The sequence below is a fragment of the Sinohyriopsis cumingii genome, chromosome 3, assembly GCF_028554795.1.
Source record: "Sinohyriopsis cumingii isolate HCF-2022 chromosome 3, ASM2855479v2, whole genome shotgun sequence".
NCBI lineage: Eukaryota > Metazoa > Mollusca > Bivalvia > Unionida > Unionidae > Sinohyriopsis > Sinohyriopsis cumingii.
In genome coordinates, this window is record NC_142963.1 from 63,902,531 (window position 1) to 63,926,913 (window position 24,383).

Here is a 24,383-nt window from a genome sequence, read left to right on the forward strand (position 1 = left end):
GGGATGGAAGTAGTCTCACATTTTTAATGCAGTACATTTATTCGTAGATTTTTTTTTCTTTGCTTTTATGCAGTAGTTTAGGAAATTTTCCAGTGGGTTTTTTTGGTGTTTTTTTTTTTTTTCTTTCTTTCTTTCTTTCATAAAGTAGTATGCATGGGAAATGGACTCGTGTTATTTACTTTTATACAGTAGTTTCGAAAGTGTTCCAGTGTTGTTTTTGTTTTCTTCCTTTTTCAGTAGTTTGGAGAAAAGTAGTCTCACATTTCAAATTTCACTAAAGTATTTTAAATATCACTCAGATGTTTTGAAATTTCAGTGTTCCAGAACTCTCATTAGCCATCACCCAAGTATAACTGTAATCCATATTTTTTGTTTGGTATCATCTACAGAAAACTGCCTCTATTTTCATGGGTATGGAACTGAGAATGGGTAAATTGTTACTTAAATTCCAAAAATGATATTTATTTTTTTTAAAACTTGGCATGCTATGAAATAGCAGTTGTCACCATCTTATCATCAGATTAACCAAACTGAAACTATATCACCAAAAGTTGATGGTCTGAGTCATAGCTTTTTTTCCTTTGGAAAATAGTGAGGGTTAAAAAGAAAGGAAAAATAAAAAGACATAGGGATCTCAAGATAATATATTTGTGTCAGATATGTGGGTGACTCATCATTCAAGATAGGTTTGTTTATCTTTCCTTAATTCATTTGGAGGAGTGCACCTGTCCCAAACTGATGCCATTAGTCCTGAGACTTAGATAAGGAGCGTATTTGCTTATTTTAGCTAATCTTTTTTTAAAAATCTAATCGCTCTTTAGGTTCAGACTAAGATTATACTTTGTGAAAGCCACAGAAATGTTGTAGACAGAAATTTCTGTGTTGTTACATTTTAGCAAACAAACCAGTTTTGAATAGTTTATTTAATTTTTTTATTTAAAAATATGCAAATTATTTTATTCCATTATGGCTCATTGATAATGCAGTTTCCATGAAGTTAAATTTACCCAGTTGTTCACTAGGTTGTAAGAACAGTAAAACTCCAAACATTTAGATTATAACTTATATTATGATGATCTAGTTCTTGATAGAAAGTAAACTTTTTGTTTTTTCAAATCTACCATAGTACCATATATATTCATGTACAAGTCAGATCCAACTGCAGATTTTATAGACCAAGATCTGCCATTGAATGTGCAGGCAGATTTGAGTCAATGCAATGCTTTAAGAGCAATCACCAGAAAGAAAAAAAAAAAAACCTGATCGACCAGTGCTTTATGCAACATTCGGCATATCAAGGTCTATGTTTGCTGCTGAACCCAGCTTATAAGCGAGTATATGCAAGTATTACATTCATTGCATTACCTTCAAATTTAATGATTAATAAATCACATAGAATGTTCTGATAATATATTTTTATTTTCATAATTTAAATTCAGACATTTTATTTTATGAACAGACATTTTATGTTATGGCCAGATAAGGATTATTGGCAAATAATGAAGATGTATTGTGCTTTCATAGATGCACAAAATGTTGAGAAAAAGTTCTTTTGCATGCACAATCAAACCACACTTTTTTGGTGGACTGAGTTTTCCACAATCACTTGACAGGGATAAACACCCATTAACAATAATCACTGATCAATAAATATTTGCCTTGTTACCATTATAAGTACGCTAAAGTATTCTTAACAGCCATAATCGGCTTAGGAAACCCACATTTCCTGCATGCCAGTCTGATGCAGCCACATTTTTGTTGATCATATTCATGGATTCTGCAGTATGGTATACAATGTTTTTACAAGAAAAGGACAAAGATCTTTTCCCTGCACGACTCTCCAGATTTTGGAGGGTTTAGCAAACTGAAATGAGTCAGCTGGTCCCAACAGTTTGTGTTCTGGCCCCATTATTCAAACAAATGACTTCATTCCAAAGGCAAGTTGCAGATTGATTATAGACATATATGTTGAATTTGTCACTCCCTCTTTAAAGTAGATAGGTTCATTTAATAAGAACTATAGGTGCTTGCAATATACATTGTATTCTAAAATGTTGGGGGTTGGGGAGAGGTGAAAACCAATTTTAATGATGTAATACTTATCTGTTGCATACGTGAGAAAGCTCACCAGTAACTTTCCTTGGTTTGGAGGTTCTTCCAACAGCATATATACTGACTGTCTATCTTGTGCTTGAAAATGGCACTAAGCCCACAATAACAACAACAACAAAAAACTGTTGTTATTGCATAGCTAGTAATTTTCTAGGAGAAAATTAGCAGATCAAATGACAGAAATTATGTCTTCTCATAAGGGTGAACCAGAATCTTCCATAACATTGGATCTACCCCCCGCAGGCAAATTGGGCATGCATGTAGGCACTGGTCATTATTTTTCTGGAGCAGCCTAATTTAGTGGGACATCAGTGCATGGAGGGAGGATGGATCTGGCAATAGCAACAAGTATTATATCATCAAAATTAGTTTTCCTGAACCACCCACCGAACTGCATTTTAATATTAATTTTACTATACCTCACTTGCTTTTGCATGGCTGAATTTGTTAGTTTGATTTGAGGTCTGATGATTGCAAATCTGGCGAATAAACAACGAACTCAAGGAATACTCACCCTCACAGACATCCAGGAGACTAATGCAGGCTGGAAGGCACATGAGCCACTCTTTGAGCAATACCAGTTGGGCTCAGTGATGAAATGCAGTCATTTTGATGGATGAGTTAGATAGGCCCACGAGGCAGCGCAGCAGTGGCACAAACCTCGTGGGCTGTAATTTTCATGAATGAAAGGTCCATATCAGTAAGGGACTGATAAGCTCTCTTTACAGTTAATGCATTCCACCTCTTAATGGTGGAAGCTGAAATATCAGCTGAACCTTTAATGGGTAGGAAAAGATGTTTCCTTCCCTTCCTTCTTCCTTGAGAGGCTGCCAAGTGTGACCTAAATGAACATAAGAGTCTATATTGTTCATCCCCAGCACAGATACAGTTGGGGTCTCAGTCTCGAGAGGAGCAAATGAAGGAAGCTGATTTTTTTCCTAAAAAAAACTTGATTAGCAAAGGTGAGAAACTGACTCATAATTCCCAGTGAACCTGATACAGCACTGCTCTATGGATGGGGCAATTGGAGCTCGCTCTTTCATCTTGCAGACAATGAGGCAAGCAAAAAAATTTATAACAAACCATTTTGAAAGATTCTCAAAAGAAGCTTCACACAAATGTCTGCTAAATGAGAATCCTTCCTGATAGTTGGGCCTTTTGACAAGTTTAACATGTTGGAAAGAGCTGTACAAGAGTCCTTAACAGTAGAAACCAAGCATTGATTCTCTTCAAAAAAGGAAGAGATGAAAATCAGCTACTGCACTTAAAGGGAGGTTGAACTAGGCTGCTGATCACTGTATGAGGCTATGGTCATTAATGGCCTAAGCTTTTGTTCTAAGGATTCCAGGCAATCTGTGTTTTGCTGCCAAGAAATTGTTTAGGATGCAGCTATCATTATGCACATTGCATGTATGGAAGGCAAGCCCAGAACCCATAGAAATACACACTTGAGATGCTTTTGTGTCCAATTGGAGGTTCTAGTGCTGAAAGCAGCTACAATTTAGAGGGAGGGACAAATAACCCCCATGTTATCTTGTGAAAGCTTGGCCCTTACTAAACCGTTGAGAAAGCTGCTTAATTGTAACCAGGTAAAGAAGAAGCAAAAAATATGGTTGAGAGTTTACCCTAGAAAGTTTCTCCAGTTTAGAAACAATTTTGGATCAATTGAACCTAAAGGTTTGGGACAGAGATTGTCAGACAAGAGGCTATAAACCTCATTCACTGCTTTATCGTATGACCAGGATTCCTGCTCCTCTGCCTCCTTAAATAAAGGATGAGAAAGGGTAGGGGACCCAAAAGAAGGGGATACCACATTGGCATGCACTTGTGTCTGATTCACTGGCTTCAGCAAGGACATCATCCTGCATTCTGTCCCGTGAGGCTGGACTATGTGATCCAGTGTCTCTCTGCTTAAGAGGAGACTTAGTGAAAAAAGAAACTTGATCCAGTAACTCCTCCCATGAGGTTAACCAACTGTTTAAAGCAGTATCCTCTGATCATGACAGAAGGCGATTTCACACCAACCTAGAGTATTTTAGGGAAGGTCTATCAGTACTACTATGCAGACCAGCTCCAGAAGTACATGGCTGCGTGTAGAAAATGGGCCAATTGTTTCCTTGCAGAGGAATAATAGAGAAGGGAGGAATGATGATCTGATCTCCTGCCCTAATCTGGTGTCTGTTAGCTGATTCCCAGTCCCCCATGAAATGAAATGGTATTCTGCAGAGTGGAAGCTCTCTCCACACCATATCAGCTCCAAAGACCCATTAATATCCCAGATCTTATAAAACATGATTGTGTACAATCTAGATAAAGTACTTTGTTCCGTTGGTTGCCTTGTCACATTGATATTAAGGTAATAAAACAGCAGTTAAAGCAATCTGAGCTGCTCTGCAGACACCTATTTCTGAATGGATGACTATTAGATATCACAGTACCAATTATTTTTCCATAAACCTCAATGCTAATGTTTTGTGAAATAAATATACTTTCTATCCTACCTCAGCATGCATGTGACATACTGGCATAGAGAACAATGTTAGATTGTCAATTTGACAAGGACAAAACCAGGTACTCCTTTGCATTTAAGAGAGATAAATCTGCTGGAACTAGACAGGGGTAAGAGTTACCTAGTCACAACAGACATTTTCAGCCATGTGTTCAGCATTTTTAAAAATCACAAAAAATGTTTTAGAGATGAATTAACATAATCTCACATGTTGCCAAGACGCTCAATTTTTGTTAAGCCTAACAGAAAGTACAACTCTTATATAATACACCAATCACAGCTAGTGTTGTTGTTTATTTCTGAATACAATATTCCCTACACCTTAAGCTCCTTCCACCTGGGCTTGTACAATTGGTACTGTTATACCATAAAGTGACTTAAATATTGTATAAATGTACATGTTATATATACATGGCAAAATATGCAGAATTAAAACTTAGTAGCATCGTACCCATTATTGTAAAGTGGAATCCCTCATATAGAACAAATCACAGATAATGTGGTATTGTGTGAGGATAATATATAGGACACCTATATCTAACTAAAATATACATGAACATGCCAATGGATGAACCTCAACCAGATTACATTCTTTTCCACATTCAATTAAGAAACTTGTATGATATACTACCCAAGAAAAGTGTGGACTTTTTCATGTAATGTGGTTCATTTTTGTGGATGTTATAGTTTTTACCTTTATCTTTTATTTCATACTGTATTTTTATGCATATATACCCTGCCAATGTGTATAACCTGTCCACGCATATAACCCACACAAAGTCACTACCGGTAATCTTGTAAAACATATTTAGCATACCCCTTCCATGCTTATACCCCACGCAAACTCTGACACAATATTAGGGGAAACAACCACATGCACTAAGTGCCACATCACAATGTACATGGAAGTGCAAATGTTTTATAACTGCTTGGAGTAAAATTATGAGAGCAACCATTCACAATGAATTTATCAAGGTTGGAATACTTCAGTAAAATGAACAACTTTAGCAGCAGTCTGAGGATGTTTGAGATGACAAAGATGACGATGATGCAGGAAATAAGGAAATTATTGTTGCCCATCTTGCACCATTAATAGACATTTTCAATGATAACCTGTCGGACGAGTGTTGATGAATTTGTAAGCAATTCCAGCAGCAAGGATGAACTCTCCGAATAAACATTAGTCAGGTTTCTTTCAGTATTTGTTAAAATGATGATAGGTTGGACATTTATATAACAGTAGTGAAAAATATCAGATATGTGTATTAATAAAATGCTGTCACCAGAATTAACTTCCTAGGATCCATAAGATTGCTGGAAAAGGAAGATGGAACGTGGCAGAACTTAATCAATACAACTATACTCAGAAATAAAAAGGATATTTGGAATTTAGGGAGAAGGAAATTAGAAGAATTTAGTAAGTTCATTAAAAACAGTTTTTGGAGAGATGTAATTTTGGCAGTATCTAAATGGAAAGAAGAACCACAAAGTCCTTACGAGTATATATCCATGAGTATTTTAAATTTTGTCCCCCCAAAAATGATTTATCAATACAAATCCTGGACAGAAGCTGGTTTTGAAATTCAGAACGATCTAGTAGATGATCACGGTAATTTAATACCTTTTGAGATAATAAAACAAAAAACTGGAAGTGATGATTTCTTGAAATACTTCTCCTTAATATCCAGAATTCCTAAAGCATGGAAAGATGCCATAAAAAACCACCTAGTACATAATAATTTTCATAAGCAGGAGGATAAAATAACGAACTTGCGAAAACAAGATTCACTCAAGTTTGTTTACAAAGATCTTTTACAGGAAACTAAAAGGCAACACACTGCGAAGCTTGGATGCAAGTATTTAATAAAAATATAAGTAGTGAGGAGTGGTCTGATATATATAGCCGAGCAAAATGCTGTACCAAGGATACCAAGTTGATCTCTTTTAACTTTAAATTAATCCATAGAATAATCGCTACTAATGATTTTCTTAAAAGAATTAACATATTTGATGACAACAAATGTACTTTCTGTAAGAGTGAAACTGAAAGTATTGAGCATCTCTTTTATGTCTGCAGTATTACTTGACAGTTTTGGTACCGTTTTATTGAAGATTTTGCACCTTTTTGCCCAAATATTGTACATCTGTCCAAAAAAGAAACATTTTTAGGAAGTGAACAACTGGACAGTTTGGGTAATTTTCTGCTTATTTTGGCAAAATATTATATTTATACTTGCAGATTCAATATGAAAAATCCTTCTATTTTTGCCTTTAAGCAAATAGTTGCAATGCATAAGAACATTGAAAAATACAATGCTAAGGTAAATAAAAAAGAGAACCAATTTCTTCAAAAATGGACCTCAGCAATGAACATTTAACTTGTCTCTGACTTGATGGTAAACAGGAACAAAATATTGTAATATCACAAAGGCCATGTCACCTAGATTGTGTGCCATATGCATGTGTATATGCGTGTGTATGTGTATGTGTTTTCTTTTTTACTTTCTCTGTAGATTATATTTATTATCCCTAGATTATCTGATAACCAGAAATGTCCATTGGTCAACCTATTACGGGGTTAAAAAAAAAAAAAAAAAAAAAGAAGGATGAACTCTCCGAATAAACATTAGTCAGGTTTCTTTCAGTATTTGTTAAAATGATGATAGGTTGGACATTTATATAACAGTAGTGAAAAATATCAGATATGTGTATTAATAAAATGCTGTCACCAGAATTAACTTCCTAGGATCCATTTTGACTTAAAAAAAATATATATACAGTACTATATAATCCTACAAGGGAGGACACTCTCTTTCTTGCACAGCGTATATGAGAATCAACTCTGATATTACAAGTTATGCCCTGCGCAGCCTAATAAATCTGATACCCATGTTTAGCTGAGGTATTCAACTTTGTATGCGTACACAGAGTTTTGATACCTTAAAGGATAGATCATTTTACAGTACTACCACTTGACATGGTCTTAGCTGCACCCTCTTATGCAAGTGCAATACACTAAATGGAATACTGCCCCCTTACTGGTCAACTAAATATCAGATCTCAGTAAACACCATATGTAAGATTTTATTGAGATGAATCTACTAATGATAATTTTGACTATCAGTTGTGATTTTGGTGATCACTAGCACCAGCATAGTTTGTTGACCAGAAATGCTTGTAAGAGATTTTCAATTATAGTCTTAGCAAGTGCTCTTGTATCTTGGATATTACATGTGCACCGTGGCGATTTCAAAAGGACATTTGTGTGGGATGGTGGGGGGTGGAATGTGATCTTTCATAAGAGTTGATACTAAAATCTTGAAGACCATGATTAGAGACCATTGCAGAGATACTTTTGATGTTTTTTCTGATTATGTGGAAATACAATATCTGCATATAAATGCATTTGTAAAACAAGGCAAATCTTAGTACAATTCTCTCTCTTTTAATGGGAGCCAGAAAAGTGATGTTATAAGTGAGGAAGTATTATTCTGAGAGATAAGTAAGTGTAGTGCACAAATTCTAATTAACATATTTAGTGACATGAGGACAGTTACAATGTTAGGACAGTTATAATTGGGTCAGATTAGCCAGAAACTAGATTGAAACAGAATAAATCAAGCATCAATCAAAAAACAAAATTGACTGTAATAAAGTCATCCAGGTAATGTATGCATATTGTACCAGCTTTGTCATCGATGAGTTTTGTTTTTAATATTTGATTACAGTACCTTTAAATGGCAATTCTTAAGACTGAATGGGAGTTTCTTTAGTAAGAAAATCGCCATATTTGCATGGGTGTGTCTGTTTTCAAGCAACATATGTGATGACCATCTTTGATAATCTCAATAATTATGTACATTTTGGAGCTGCATCTCTTTGATACAAGAATTTGTTTTATTTGTTCAGTTTATTTTAGAAATACTAAAACTATACGTTACACATATTGGACACAGACAGCACAGTTTTTTTTTAAATCTGGACCATTCTAGAAACAAGAAAAGATCAGTGAGCAGTCATTCTGCATGTTTACACAGAGAGCTTTCATTTCATTTGAAATATGAATATGATGACAGTGTTAAGAATGTCCTTGTGACATTCAGGTTAGAAATTATAAATTGGTAAATGAACTGACTAAATTTTGTGCATTGGATATATTTTGGATGCTTTTCATTTTTAAAATTGGTAAGGGTCGGTTACAAATAAACAGGAGAGTGTGCAAATATTATACCCTATATTGTGATTATTAGACCCAACATGCTCTTTTCCCAACCCATTTTAGTACCCGAGATGTCAACATTTTTGCAACTATCTGTTGGGTACCCATCAATCCTAAAGGTTACCCGATCAAATGGAAATTGTTTTAAATGTGAACTTGAACTGCTTTGTTGTAGGTTCACACATGCCAACTCCCAAAAGAGGTACAGTATAAGCGTAATTTATTACTAATATAAGTGGCAAAAAGCATAATCTGGGCATAAAAAGGGCAATCTGTAAATTGCATGCTATAAATTACAGATAACTGTATGAAAAACGCATTTATTTTATTTGACATACATAAGTTTAATAAAATCTCTCTTATCTAACAATTTTCAAACATATATAACATCCAACAGTCACATCAATACAGTCCATTTTTTAATGATATCTTGTACCATTTATTTTCAGTTTAGACTGGTCTGCTACATACATGTATGTAGTATCAAACTAGAACGAATCTATAACGTGGTTTCAGTCAAGAATCCTGTCTGTTTTTTTGGAACTATTTCAATAAAGCTAATGGAAAAATTATCATATTTACATACATGGTCAATTTTTATTAGTTTTTTTTCCCAGTGTTATTAAATAACAAAGATTTCCCTTATATTTCACTGAAAACTTTAATTCTGTATAGTTGTCCATTTCGTTCACATGGTATAAGAAGTGAATGTTATAGTAACCAAGTTTTTGTATTGCCTTTGCCATGACAAAAATATCTAATCTTGGGTTATCCTGCTAATAAAAAAAAGAATTTAAAAAAAGAGTCCTGTAAACAAACATGAATAGCGGCCCTGACTTGAACAGCTAATACTAGCTCCAGGGATTCAAACTTGAGGCAAAAATGGCATTAGTTAAACCAGAAATTTATATTGTCCTTTCTTTTATCTGAATGGTAGTATGTATTTAAATTTTATTTTGTTGAATATTTCTTAATCAGTACTTATTGTTGCTGTCAACAAAAGGTATTGACATAGTTAATGTCATCAGGATCTCAAAACAAGCGTGTTTAAGTCATGAGAAATATGGAGCACGAACAATGGGCAGGCACTAAGTTAGGATGGTCTAGCTTTAAATATCAGCACTGATTCTTAAATAGGTTGCACGAGAAGTGTCTTCCCATGTATTATTATATAGTACACGTATCACAAGTAAATTGTAAGCAATTATATGAGCCCCTGTGATGGTGAATAAATGTGCATAAAACACGAGCCTCGAACTGTAATCATTATTTTGTGTCTCAATCTGAACTTTAAATACTTTTTTAAACGGGTATGCAGTTGTTCATTTTATTACCCGGGTTATTATTAACGGGCAGGTACCTGATTACCCAGCTACCCGTTGACATCTTCAGCCAGCATTGTAAAAGTCCATAGAAATAATAAATAAAGCATCTGGAACTTTCTTGATGACAGTTTATGTGCAGTCAGAGCATTCAATAATCAGGATTGTTAATAGACTTTGGTTAAACTATATTGGTAGTTAATTTTAGAACAACAATCAGTGCTTAAATTTACAATAAGTAAATGTGCCTACATGACCACATCAACACACAATATAATTTATTGGCATTCATGACCAAATTCACTTTGCAAGAGGGATGTCAGTATAATTGAGGGTCTTTATAGGGAGAGATCACTGTAGTTCCTTGGCTTGATACAGCCAAATAAATTGCTGAAAGTCCCAAAAAACAAACCAACCGCATCACTACAATTAAGCATGATAGGAGATTATGACAATCTTGAAAATGACTGAAATCATGCTTTATTAAGTAAAGTACTTAATGCCAAAATTTAAAGATTTTGAGCTTGAGTTTTGTGCTAAAAATGTTATGAGAATACAGGGCCAGTTATGCGCCGAAGACAGTCTGTACATTCGAGCAAGTAGCATATCAGATCATAGTCAAATTTGTACACTCAGACTTTGTACTGGTGGATGTAGCTCTGACACATAGGTAGTATTTTTTAATGTAACTAATACAATTTTGAACTGCAAAAAACACCAAGTATATTTCATCCAATGCTCATTATACTTTTTGGTATACACAAGCTTTAAAATTATTTGGCAGAATTTCTAAAGGAAAAACTCATTTTCATGGCATAAGTTAAATTGCTAATAAAATGTGGCAGTCACTGCTCTGCGGCACCTCTTGGATAGAAGACTTTATGGTCTCTTGTGTCAATGATTTTTTTCATTAAATTTTGCCAATGCAAACTACTATAAGTACATATTGCTTTGATGTAACTATCAACATGCTGCAGCAAATGTATCATTACACCACAAAATGCAATAAACAAGACAAATTTGTTTTTCTGCAACTTAATTACTAAAAAAAATTAATTTTACTACCATAAAACTGCAGTGAAAATAAATGTGCAAACAAAGTACCAATACATCTTTAGCAGTTAATTACTCTTTTACAAGAGGAATATTTGTTTTGAGTTTGATTTTATCCTCAGTCTTGTTTAACCCCAACAATAAAACATTTGAATTGCTATTAAAAAAAACAACGGTCTTTATATTCAAGCTTCCAGTTTTCAGATGGTAGAGAGAGATCAGGTAGGTTGGATTTAGGACTTTCAGAATAAACTCATTTTGGTTATTTTCCAAGTGATATTTTTCATCCTTTCCATACCAAATACTTTCATTGTTAATGAAACTTCTTGACATTAATATATAATATACATGTGAAAAGAGCGAAAATAATCCTATTATGGAATTTTTCTGAGAAATATTTCTAAAGGTGTAAAACTCTAGGCCAAATTAAGTTACAACTTTTGAATACCTGAGAGACATGTTAATAAATGCAACCAGCATGATGACTGCATGACATGGCAGTACATAGAACCCTTGTTCCAAGTGCTGTTTCATGGCAACAGTTTCTCATATTCCAGACATTTGCAACAATTGCAGACTATGCTTTTCAATAATGATAAGTAATGTTAATTTTCTGTGTATTTTACAAAGTTCCAGTCAAAAAAGCCAAATTATTAGACCAAATTTTTAGAGTTAAAAAACAATTGCAGATCTAGGATCAGACTGCAGGTCTAGAATTTAGACAGTCCTAATAAAATCTAGATCAGTTTAGTCCAACATTATCACACATATTGAGCTTTGCAACAAAAAAAAGAAGATAGTTTTCACATTTGTCTAAAGTTGGGACCAGAAAGCCAATATTTTCTACCACAAATTAAAAAACACTTGGTTCATTTTCACTCCTCTGTATTTGTCACGACAAAGTTGCCGTAATCCCAAACTTGCATATATGAAACCAGCCAGTAAGTATCAAAGTCAGTCATTCTCTTGGAAGAAATGAAGGACTGTATTCCTTTAGCCTGTTTCATGTGAGAACATACGTCTGAGGCAAAACAAGTTGAATGTTTTATGAAAATTTTCCAGTGTTTCTCTTTATATGTGCTGAAAGCAAACTTGTATTGTGTCCTTATTATCAAAGAATGTACATGTAGGAAAGCAAGCAAGTACTGCTTACATCAGTTAGATACAAGCAAGTTTTGTGCAGTGTATCTATTATCTACCATTGTACTATTATATATATATATATATATATATATATATATATATATATATAGGAAATAAACTTTTAAGAAGTCACCCATCTAAAGAGACCACGTTTGTCACTTCCCAGCATTAGCTGCCTTTAAGATTTTATTGAATTTTTTTAAGAAGTCACCCATCTAAAGAGACCACGTTTGTCACTTCCCAGCATTAGCTGCCTTTAAGATTTTATTGAATTTTATTGCCTGCAGAGTAAAACCTTGAAATGCTTTGCCATTAAGTGGTTAATGCAAACTTGACTTATTCTGACACCTAAAACACTGATGCCATCAAGTGTAATGAATTAAGCCAATCAGAATGAGGCAACCAGGGCATCCAAAGTTGGCCCAAGTTTTTTCAGAAATCATGAATTTATAGTTAAATGGATATACAATTTATAAACACCTTCCCTTAAAAGCTGCCATACCAAACACGTGTTGCAGTACCCCTGTGCTGTTGCATTTAAGGCAGTACTTAGTTTAGTTTACAGATGTTTAAATATCAAATTTGTCATCTTGAAAACACCTTGAGATACCAAACTCCTTGCCTTGAAAACACCTTGAGACCAAATGATGTGCCATGCAAACTGTTTCTGAGATTCGTTATTGGCACAGTAATACTTCCATGCAGATTTGTAGAAATCATAAGAGCAATTTATGGGTAGTTATTTAGTAACTTTGATATGGAATATGACTCGATATTTCTTGTTCAGCATACATAATACACATAGCATATAGTTCAAGGTTTGAATGGTAGATAAAGAATAATGGGGAATATAAGGAATTTGTGCATCAAGACTTATTAGTACTTTTAACCGTTATTAAGGAAAAAAATATTAAAGGATTTTAAGAGAATCAGTATTAAACAACACTGGATTTGGGTGCTGGTACACGAGAGCTAGGCAATAGTTGTCATTATTCATGGCATGGGTTCAGTACCTGCTTGGAACAAATTATAACTTTCTTGCCTGTTAGTGGATGAAGGAGGTCGTGGGTTCGATCGCCAGCCAAGTCATACCAAAGACTTATAAAAATGGTACTAACAGCTGCCTCGCTTGATGCTCAGCATTAAGAGTTAGTGTTAGGACTGGTTGGTCTAGTGTCTTGATAATATGACTGGGTGGGACATAATGCTACATGTCTGCAGCATGATGCCCCAGTGCCAAACATCACCATAAACTGCCACACTGCATACATCGTAGTAATATGTCTGAAAAATTGTTAAAGCTATGTTTAAAATAAAAATCACACATATTGGTGTAATTATATATTAATGTCTTTCATATAATCATGTATCCCAAAATATAATTTGGGACATAGGGATAGGCACTTTCCTCTTGGGTAGATAGGTGTCAAAACACACACACACACACACACACACACAGGCTAAATGAATTTCAAGTTACAGCAGTTCAATTTTCTGACTGAAGATGCTTTACAGGATACAGACATATCACATAATGGTACTTGTTTTGTGTGGATTTTCTTTAATCCATATCTCTTGCATTATGAATTTGATGAGAAATTTACAATAGTAGCTTTTGAATATGTTTAGTACCAAAAAAGCTGTGTTGAAAGGAAAAAGTTGCGTGCTTTTTTCAATGTTTTTTTAAAGCTGATTTTCTGATTGTGGGAGTATGAATGAATGTTAGTTGTTCTCAAGCTTTTACTTGATTACATAAAACTGTTTAGTGAAGATGGAGAATGGTGATCAAAAGGCTGGATGTCAGACCAGTAACCCTAATTCTGTTGAAAAAAGACCTTCATTTCATGTCATGAGAAACAGATACTGGCAGACATGCAAATTAAATTAGAGCATTGGGGAATTTTGTTCAAAAAAAAGTTTTTTATTTTGAAAAATGACCTACTAAATTGCATTGAAAACAAATTTAAGTTATTACGTGAACTAGTAAACATGGGTAAAAAGAGAATAAGACAGAAAGAATCCTTAATGAAATCATTTGAGCACAAAACATTGTCTCAAAATCTAACTGACAAATCAAATTTAACTGAATTTGGAATGTTGCATAATTGCTCAAACATTTTGTCTTAAAATATCAGAGTGACTGTGCACCACTTATTAACACTGATTTCCACAGCTGCACTGGCTCAGTGTTTAGTGTGCCTGACTTTCAACTAGTAGGGTGCAGGTTTGAATCATACCACTGGACAACACTGGTCAGCTACCTTGGTGTGTACTTGGCACTTGACTTTAATTTCCTTGGCACTAGATAACCTATTTGTGTTGAGACATATAGCATCAAACCGAAAAACACTTATTCACAAACATGGTTGCAAGCCATAAGCGAAAATGTGCAACACTATCTTTTAAGATTTCCTTGTGTCTCGTAATCAGTAAAATAAGCAACACAGACCCTGATCTGCAGGCACATTATGCTATGGCAGATCAGGATCTTTGTTTATTTTTGTAGTTAGTCATGACTTATTGTCAAGTAATATGGTAAATGCTCACTTGAAATTATATGTGTAACAAACTGCACACAGATCCTGATCTGATATTGTATACTGCATGGACATATACCATCATCTATAGTATTCCTTGAAATCATGTGTAGATCTGGGTCTACACCATTAGTGGAGTGGGTGTGGCAAGATTCACAAACAAGTATGATAAGTACTTGGACTGTAGATTTGCATTAATCCTATTGGAGACACCACACACTTTGACATACTTGGTTTAACAGCCCTCCTGCATCTACTTAGGATAAACCAAAACAGTAGAACACTCAAGCTGATACAATCTATCAGTTGCTAATGTTATTCTGCTGTAGTAAACTTGTTCCAGTTTGATAGCATCTGTTAGTAAATTTGAAACTTGTATTTTTTTCCCTGGATATTTCTGGTTATGATAAATACTTAAATTAACCCCTTTTTGCAGAGGAAACAATTTAGCTACCAATACAAAAGGCATAAAGTACAGCTCATGGTAAATCAAAACCCCATATTTTGACAAACAATTTAAGAACCATGTCAAATTGATCCCCATGATAGACGCAGATTGCTCTGCATACAGTGTAGCATAAACTGCTCCTTTCAAATTAGTGTTTTTCTTGTTGAATAATATCATAATGAACAAGAAATTATTATTTAGGTAAATAATACAATTTTTTTCAGGAAATTGGATGAAAAATTTCATAGTGACAAAGAAATTACATTTTATTTTAGTAATAAAAGTCACTTAGGTTACCCACTCAGTCTTGTCCAACCGCATGAACAGTTACAATGTAGATGTAACTACATACTGATTCATACCTAGCATGCAGGACATCTCAATACTGACATTTCCACTGGGTGACAATCAATACAAATTATGTGGTAATCTAAAATACCTTCAAAGATGACTTCATGATGAAATTCTTGTCAAAGGTTGAACTGCCTCTTTTTTGAGAGGCTGGACTGTCAACAGAGCAGCATGTAAACAGAACACAGATTTCACTTCCAGATCATCGCCAAGGCCTTATTACTCACTGTGCACTGTCACCGAAATACACACAGAAAACCACACCCTGAGCTCATATCCTCAAGAATAAACAATTACCTTTAAATCCCTACCAAAAATGCATAAATATAACTCTTCTATTACCACCAAAATGAGAGAGGAAAAAATGCTCTAAATATAGACTAAAATTACATCAGTGGGGACTAAACTGGAAGAACTAATTGTGACCTGATTCCAGCAGTTGAATTGGTCGGTGGTTGATCTGAATTTCAGTTACACAACAGATGATTAAAACTTGCCACACAGGGCAAAGGAATCACCTCTTGACTGTAAAAATAACATTTGAAATAATTTGTTTTTCACCCTTCATTTTGGCACTTTGGTATCCAAAGGCTTTAGGCAGATAAGAATAGATAAAGACAACTGTATATTGATTGAGGCACCAGTCGATAATTTAGAAAAATTTACAAGAGTGATTGTTCTCATGAACCTTTTTTATCAAAAGATATTGCCCATAAGTAGGGAAAAAATCTTCATTTCCTTTCAGGCAGCCACTTTTGTCAGACACTGGGAACATTTGAAAATTTATGCTTACATTATGTAACATACTCAGTATAACATTCATATAGCTGTTAATGTACATCACAAATTCAACTGGTGCCTGAAACATTAACCATGAAACTTGTCTTGTCAGAGGGCAAATTATGTAATTTGTAATTTGCTAAGAGAGGTAACTCTTGCAAAAATTGCTTAATAGCCAGTAATTGGCCAGTAGTCTGTCATTAACATGAAAGCTAACACTTGAGAATTAAAGAAGTAATTAAAGGGTATTTTGCACTTAGGGACACTGTCAATATTTTGTAATTTCAGTTCATGCAGTTCACCTTTTGATTATTTACAGTTAAGCAGTCTTCATTAAAAAAAATGATTTCCATTAATCATCCTTGCTATGTATTTATTTTACTTTGCCTTGATCAAATTCGATCAGTGAGAAGAAGAAAACAAATGTGTAGGATTGTATCAGTATATGTATATGTTCAATCTGAATCAACATGTTAGGATTGCCATATGATGATTATTTTCCAGTATTATTCTTTGATCAACGATTCAGAATGTAAATCTTGTTACAATATGTCATCAGTATGACTTTACTATCATCTATTACATATTTTAACAAGTAAAATGTGTCATATCAATAAAGGCATCATATTATGATGTCACAATTTGTACTTCTGTAAAAATTAAAGCCTCTTTGAAACTATTTAATTGTCAGAGAATGTATTGAACAAAGTATGAGTTTTATCATGTTAATAAAGAGAATCATATTTTTGATTTCATTTAATATTTATGTTGCAATGTCATCATTTTAAAGGGGGGTTAGGCCATGGGACTTTTTGGTTAAGCTGAACAAGTTCTTGAGTTGACAATTAAGAAATACTAAAACTTCTCAAAGAATATTAACAATTCATATACTTCTAGTGATTGTAATTCTCAAGCAAGTATTTGATTACCCATATCATTAAACAGTTTTTTGTTAATAATGATTTCTAAACAAAATGTAATAGATTGTCACGTTTACCCCGACCCGGAGTAGCCCCAGTTTGAAACATGTATAATCAAGGTAATTCTGACAAGCCATTGTTTGATGTTAAACATTGCCGCAGGATACCACTAATCCATTATGTAAGATTGCCAAGGCTAGAAGTGGAGAGCCAGACCTAGGAGCTGCGAGGCCGCCAGATAGTCAATTATCACCTAGATGTGAAAACGTTTGTCCAGATCAAAAGAAGTTGCCCGAAGAAGTGGGAGTGTCTTAACATTTTTTCCCTGCAGACAGACAGCCAGGTTGAACTGGCCGCTAAGACGATTGGACAGGGTCACAGCGCCACCCAATCAGAATCGAGATGGGGAGAGACCCTGATTTGGCCAGAATGATATCTCCGCGTCTTCCGGCAAGAATTAGTTCGCTAGAAAGTTTGCCCAGAGGAAAATAGCACAACTCCGAACCGCAATTCGTTATTGGCGGGAATATCTTAGAACAGGAAATTCTAAGTACAGACAGCTTCAAATAAGGAAGCTTTGAGGGGCAGACCAGTTACAGTTTGGTCCCATAGTCTCAGATAGAGAGACACAGGAAAGGAGAAGAAAGGAGAGAAGTCAGGAGAAGTTGAAGTCTAGGAGGAAAAGGGGAGAGAAGGGAGGAAGAGGAAATTGGAGGAGGAGATAGTCAAGAGGGAAACGGAGTCGAAGGAGTGTTGGAGGAACAGAAGGAAGGAAGGAATTAGCGGGAAAGAAAGAGATGAGTAGACGCAAGGACGGGGGGAAATCGAACTCACACTGTAAATCACGGGATCAATTAGGCTGTCACTTGGTTGAGGGAAAGACGGGTGATTGAGAGTTTATTGTTTTAAATTATCGAATTTATTAAATTGTTATTAATTGAATTTCATCTTTGTGTTCTCTATAATTTAACCGTTGGCATTGCTGACTGGGGGCTCAGAGCTGTAAATCTACCTCGTCACTAATTTAACTTTATAACCCCACGAGCCTGGGTGGAACTTTCATCATAATTTAATTAATATATATTGGAAGAACCCCACCCCAATGTGTGCAAACGTCATATAGATTAAAGCTATTATAAAATAATAAATTGCAATAAAGTTTGAAGTACATAACATTGTGCAAATGGCATCATTTAATGTCCAAAAACAGTTGTTATCCTTCCTTCAGTGCAGATTTTATTCATAAATGGACAGCCAGTTTGCAGATTTTACAACATTAATAAAAATGAACATACATACTTTTTGTTTACCTTGGTGTCATTGTTGGAATTTATTTCATACAAAAATCAAATTAATATTCGCCTCATGATTTCAAGTCAAGCCTGTCTTTTTAAAAACAGTCATAAAGTGGTCTAAGGGAAGCATCATGCTGCATCACATGCCATTATGACAGTGAGTATGACTTCCAGACTAACACAACCTAATGAAAAAGATCAGACTGAGACAGTTAGTAATTTCTTTTTTTTTTAACACAGATTCATTTTCAAAATTAAATGTCTCATCAGGTCAAGTGTACCTGATGAAATTTATAAAATGTTCTACTCTGTGTCTTGGTTCAGCCCTTAACATTCAGTATATACCTGTACTTCCATTTGTAATTCTGAATAAAAAGATTACTTTAAGTTTATTTCACCATGATGACTGCTGAATTTCGTGCATTTTTCAACAGCAAATTTTGTTCAAAGTACAGTATTTCTGCAAAATATTTATACAATCTGTATAAGACAAATAGATATGATATTGGAAAATTGTGTAATTCAAAGCAAAGTCCCATGAACTTGTATGTAAAATCAGGTCAAGAAAATCATTTTACATTTATTTCCATAGTAAGAAACCTTGTTTAGTGACATGCCCATCCACATCTTTCATACTGATGAATTTAGTACTGTCTAGCCTTCATTTTATATCAATGTGAGCATTTCTAGATGTATATAATTTTGATCAGTCTTCTGCCTTAATATAATCAATGTTAAAAACATTCTTCATGGGATGTGATGAATTCATTAAAAACTCGTCCCAGCTGAGGCATAGTTTTGCCTGTAATTTTACCATAAACATTGGTTACGCACAAATGATATATTTCAAAGACAGATAAAAAGTTACTCTTTATCTGAGTTGGTTTTCATTGTCTCTTCCTGAAGCTGTTTTTAATTTTCCTCTTATATTTTTATAAGTAAACTTTGAGTCAGCACAATTTAACAGGGATTGTGCTGACATAACATTAAAATGGGGGAAACTACAACCCATAACATTATTAAAAAGGAAGTTCGTGTCCGAGATTTCGTTACAGACATTGCAACTGTCTCACCTTCAAAGAAAAAACTATGTTTGCCTTGATTCGGTCTCCCTTTTGACTACTCATGCTCGGATAGTTCTCAGGTATGTATTTAAAAAAATAATACAGACTAAACTTCAGACATCACAACAAAAAAAATAATTTGAGTCTTCAAGAACTTTGGTCTCAGCAGGCATGGGGCATGGGGCAGATTACAATGGTAATCATAGTCATTGATTTCTTAATTATTTTGAATCATACCTAAATTGATCCAGCTGCTATAATTACTAATACAGGTACTTGATTAGGGGTAAACCAATGATAACGCAGTCCCAATTATTAAGTGTTAATTGGGAGTGTGTTATTATTACCCCTCCCCGAAACAAACGCCTGTTTTTACCGAGTAGGTTGTAATGTAAATATTGACATTAATTCAGTACGTATTTAATACATACAAGTCATCTGTCACATACAAAATGTTTACCTACCTTGCTGGAGTAAATAGAGCCCAAGCAGAGAGAGTCATAATATGAAATGTTGTCTTTAAAACCATGCTGTACTGTTTTAGTTAACATTTTTCTATTGTTGTTGTGGATCATACATTTGAATAGGCCGCCATTTTGTTTGAATGCCCATGATGACTTGCTCAGTACTTTTTTAATGACTATTTTCCATTTTGATGGGATACTTCCATACAGATATACATAATATTTTATGAAAGTTATAACGTTGAACTAGGAGTTTGGACCGAAAAGTTTGATGCATTAAGACTTTTTATGATCAGCTTAATGGATCCTAAAACAAACGTGCAGTACATCATCTTAATTAAGTTTACTGCATGGGAGACAACTCAAAATTGATATTACTTTTGGGGTAACATATTCACATCCCTTTCAATGTTTCGTAGCCGCTGTTGCAGTTTATTTTAAACGTTTTTAGTGCTGAACTTTTACTCAGAATTGCTGGCATAAAAAATAACCATGTTCTCATAGTGACCATCATTTCTCAATCATCTTCATTATATACTGTTACATACATACATACATGTACATGCATACATACATACATTCATACATACGGATTACCCATACATACATACATACATACATACATTATTTGAACACGCAGGCAGATATTTCATATATGCAAGCAGCCAATGTATATATCAATGACTGCTGTAAATTATGTTAACGATATTTACTCTTATGCATGCAGGATATGTGCATTATGTTTCCATTATGTTTAGCGTACTGGAGGCCTTATGTAAATGAAATACAGTAGAGACCTGTTTTCCCCAGAATATTGAAAAAGCAGAATGCCTTGATCCAAACTGAACCATGATATCCCCAACTTTTTGACACCAAGTTTGGTAAAATCTGCACAGCCAGACATCTCCTGGACTTTTGCAACAGAAATTTAGATTGATAATCTCTCTCTTTTTCAGGTCATTTGTCAGTAGCTGTTTCAAGCCCTTCTCAGCTGGACTTATTACTGAGGGAGTCTTCAATCGTCTCAGAGAGGAGACAGCTGAATATGACACACATCTGACTCAGAAAGTCAATGAGTAAGATTTTTATATCCCTGCTTCATTGAAGGCAAGGAATGTATGGTACTCCTTGTGTTATTTTGTCAGTCCATCAATCCTTTTGTAAGGCACTCATTACTATGTCTAGGCCCACAGTAATTTTATGGATGTCACAAAACTTGTTAAATATGAATGACCTGAAGGTGTGCAAAGCACAAAGCACTTTCTCATGCAGTTATTTTGTAGTGTTATCACCCTTTTTGTCTTATAGCGGTGTTTGATACAATTTCATTTGGAACAGCTACTATAGTCAGCAGTTTTTGATGGATTGTCTTAAAAAATTGGAAAATATTGTAATCATCACCTGAAAATGCACATATTGAGAAATCACTTATTTTAGTTATTGCCATTTTTATCTTGTAGCAGTGTATGGTATAGTCCCATTAATACATCTAGTCACACACACACACACACAGTGTTTAGCTCTACTGATCATAGACCAGAAAAGCTTATGAATTGGTCTAGTGTCATTCTTCCATCATCTCTTGTCTAATGTCCATCCATCTGTTAGTACAAATTTATTTTCACTTCTCCTCCTTAACTTATTTTAGGATTGCCATGAAATTTCATACATTCATTCACATCCCAAAAAATCTAGTTGGTATGAATGAAAATGCTACTGCTCAGATCTCCATCTGTCCATCTTAAATTTTTTATCACAACTCCGCCTGAGTAAATTGACATATCAACATGGAGCTTTTGCTCAAAGACTTCATATGATGTTTAGTTGGTCCCAAATGTCCTGATCTGACATATACATCAATTCTCTTGACTGGATGGTCATATCAACATGAAGTTTTCATCAGAAGTCTTCTAATGGTGTCTAGTTTGTCCGAAATGAAAATGGTACCATTCTTACATCTAATACAGTTGTCGCCATGGCTAGTTAGAAAATCTTACTGCTTGAGAATATTAGCAATGATTTCAATACCCATTGGTTAAAAAGAATAAATGGTTGAATTCCTTGAAATTGTTTTTGATGGTAGAAATTATATCCCCATCAAAAAACTTTGTTATTGGATTACCATGAAACTTGGTAAATATTATGGTCATCATCCAAAAATGTTTATGTCAGCAAATCACTTTTCACCTGCAATTTTTGTTAAAGTTTTAGACCATTTCTCATGTTGTATGACACAATCTTGATAGTGCAGCTAGTCCTTCATGTTTTGATTAATTGCCATGAATGTTTGTCATTACCTTAGCTTCTCGAGGGTCAGTGGTTCTTTCCGGGGTTTTCCCGGGTTCTTCCTCCACCATTAATACTGGCCGCCATGTATAGCCTATCGTGTGCTGAAAAATGGCGTTAAGCCCCACAACAACAACAACAGCAGTTGTCATTACCTGATGATGCACATGTCAATAAATCACTTTGCTTCGCAACTTTTGTTAGAGTCAGTGCTCTTTTCATCTTTTAATTTATGCAGTATATGACACAATCTCATTAGTGCACTAGTCCTGCAGTTTTTGATGGATTACCATGAAATTGGTAAATATTATAGTCATGACTTGAAGATGTCTGTAGAGACAGATCACTTTGCTCCTGCAATTTTTCTTAAGAGTTATTACCCATTTTGTTTGCTGGTTAAATGTTGTGTACATCACAGTCACATTGGTACCACTAGTCCCTCTTCTATTTATTGCTGGTCATAAAACCTGATTAATATTATATTTGTTACCTGAAGTTGTACATATCAATAATTCACTTTTGTCTTGCAAACATTGCTAGTGTTGTCATTGCTTGGGTCTTTTAGCTTAATGAAGAATATGTCACAATCTTCATTGTGCAACTAGTTCTACATCTTTTTATGGATTTCAATAAAACTTGGTAAGTATTGGGGTCATCACCATCAACAAATTGCTTTGCTTCTGCATATTTTCATAGCTATTACCTTTGTTTTCTCCTAGCTTAATGCAGTGTATGACAATTATTTTAGCGCAGCTGGTCTCACAGATTTTGATGGATTGCCATGAAACATGGGCATCCATCATGCATCATCTGTTGTGTATCTATCAAAAACATTTATTTTAAAATTTCACTAAAAACCATTGGACCAATTTTGACCAGAGCATCCTTACAGATTTGTCCAAAGAATGCTGATCTGCCATCAAATAATGGATGCCATTTCTTAAAATAGTATAAAATAAACCCATTAAATGTCTTCTTGTCAAAACTGAATTTTTATGATGCCTGTCTCATGTGGCCATCATGGACATACCTGAGCTGTTATCAAGGCCCTGTTTTTATTATTGATCTGCTTAGCTCACAATTATTTGATTCTGTTTTTACTTGATTGTTCATATCTTTTTAGTTTTGAATCAATTTAATTTTTATTTAACTCCTTTTTATCTTGCTTCATTCATACAATATATAATGACATATGCAATGTAAACCAGAGCCTATGGCCTACTTAAAAATATGAAATGTTAACCAATAATGCACATTTAAATTATTTTTATTCAATGTTGTAGATTATCTTGAAAATAGTTATTATAAAAGCAAAAAAAAAACCTTCAAGGATTTAATGATTTTGTATTTTCCTGGTTAGTGTCAGTAATACCCAAGGATTAAATTGATGATTATCTTCGTAAGAACTTTAACACACTTAATACCTGTCAGGCAGTAAGTATTGGTTCCCAAAAAGATGTTTGTTTTTGCAAGTATTTAACATTTGAAGATAGACCATTTTCTCACAGCATGCAAAGTCACATTTACACATACACTTTTCTATTCTTTCAGCAAAGCAAAAGTTCTGAAAATTAGTCTGCATCCAGAGGTTCAGGGAAAAATCAAACTTCCAGAAAGAGAGCTGAAGGTAATTTTGTCAAACTTTTTGTTGTACTTGTAATAAGCAAGTCTTTCTAAATGGACTAGATAAGGCTTTCTATATTGAGAAATCTGATTTTGTAAATGTGTGAATTAAATTAAAATGAATCAGTGACTTTCAGAAATTATTTTATTAATGCTGCATATAAAACCTGGACCAGAGCTTAAAACTGAGATGACTGTAGCTGTAGGTGGGTACTCTGTCATTTGAACTTAGAATCACACCAGAGCTTTGAGTTGGT

General features: G+C 34.4%; 2 protein-coding genes across 3 annotated transcripts in view; one reads left to right on the forward strand and one right to left on the reverse strand.

Moving 5' to 3' along the window:
* The window catches only part of LOC149802991 (BTB/POZ domain-containing protein 17-like), a 63,142-nt gene extending 42,799 nt beyond the window's left edge, over positions 1 to 20,343 (reverse strand). Inside the window, exon 1 of the mRNA XM_089952531.1 lies at positions 20,218 to 20,343. The gene's annotated coding sequence lies outside the window, so the exon portion shown is untranslated. The remainder of the gene's footprint in view (positions 1 to 20,217) is intronic.
* LOC149802990 (uncharacterized) overlaps positions 1 to 24,383 on the forward strand; it is a 316,457-nt gene that overhangs the window by 248,509 nt on the left and 43,565 nt on the right. For both annotated transcript variants that reach the window (XM_089952526.1, XM_089952525.1), the window contains exons 26-27: positions 21,174 to 21,293; positions 24,055 to 24,130. In XM_089952526.1, the coding sequence (XP_089808652.1) occupies positions 21,174 to 21,293; positions 24,055 to 24,130 (196 nt within the window). The remainder of the gene's footprint in view (positions 1 to 21,173; positions 21,294 to 24,054; positions 24,131 to 24,383) is intronic.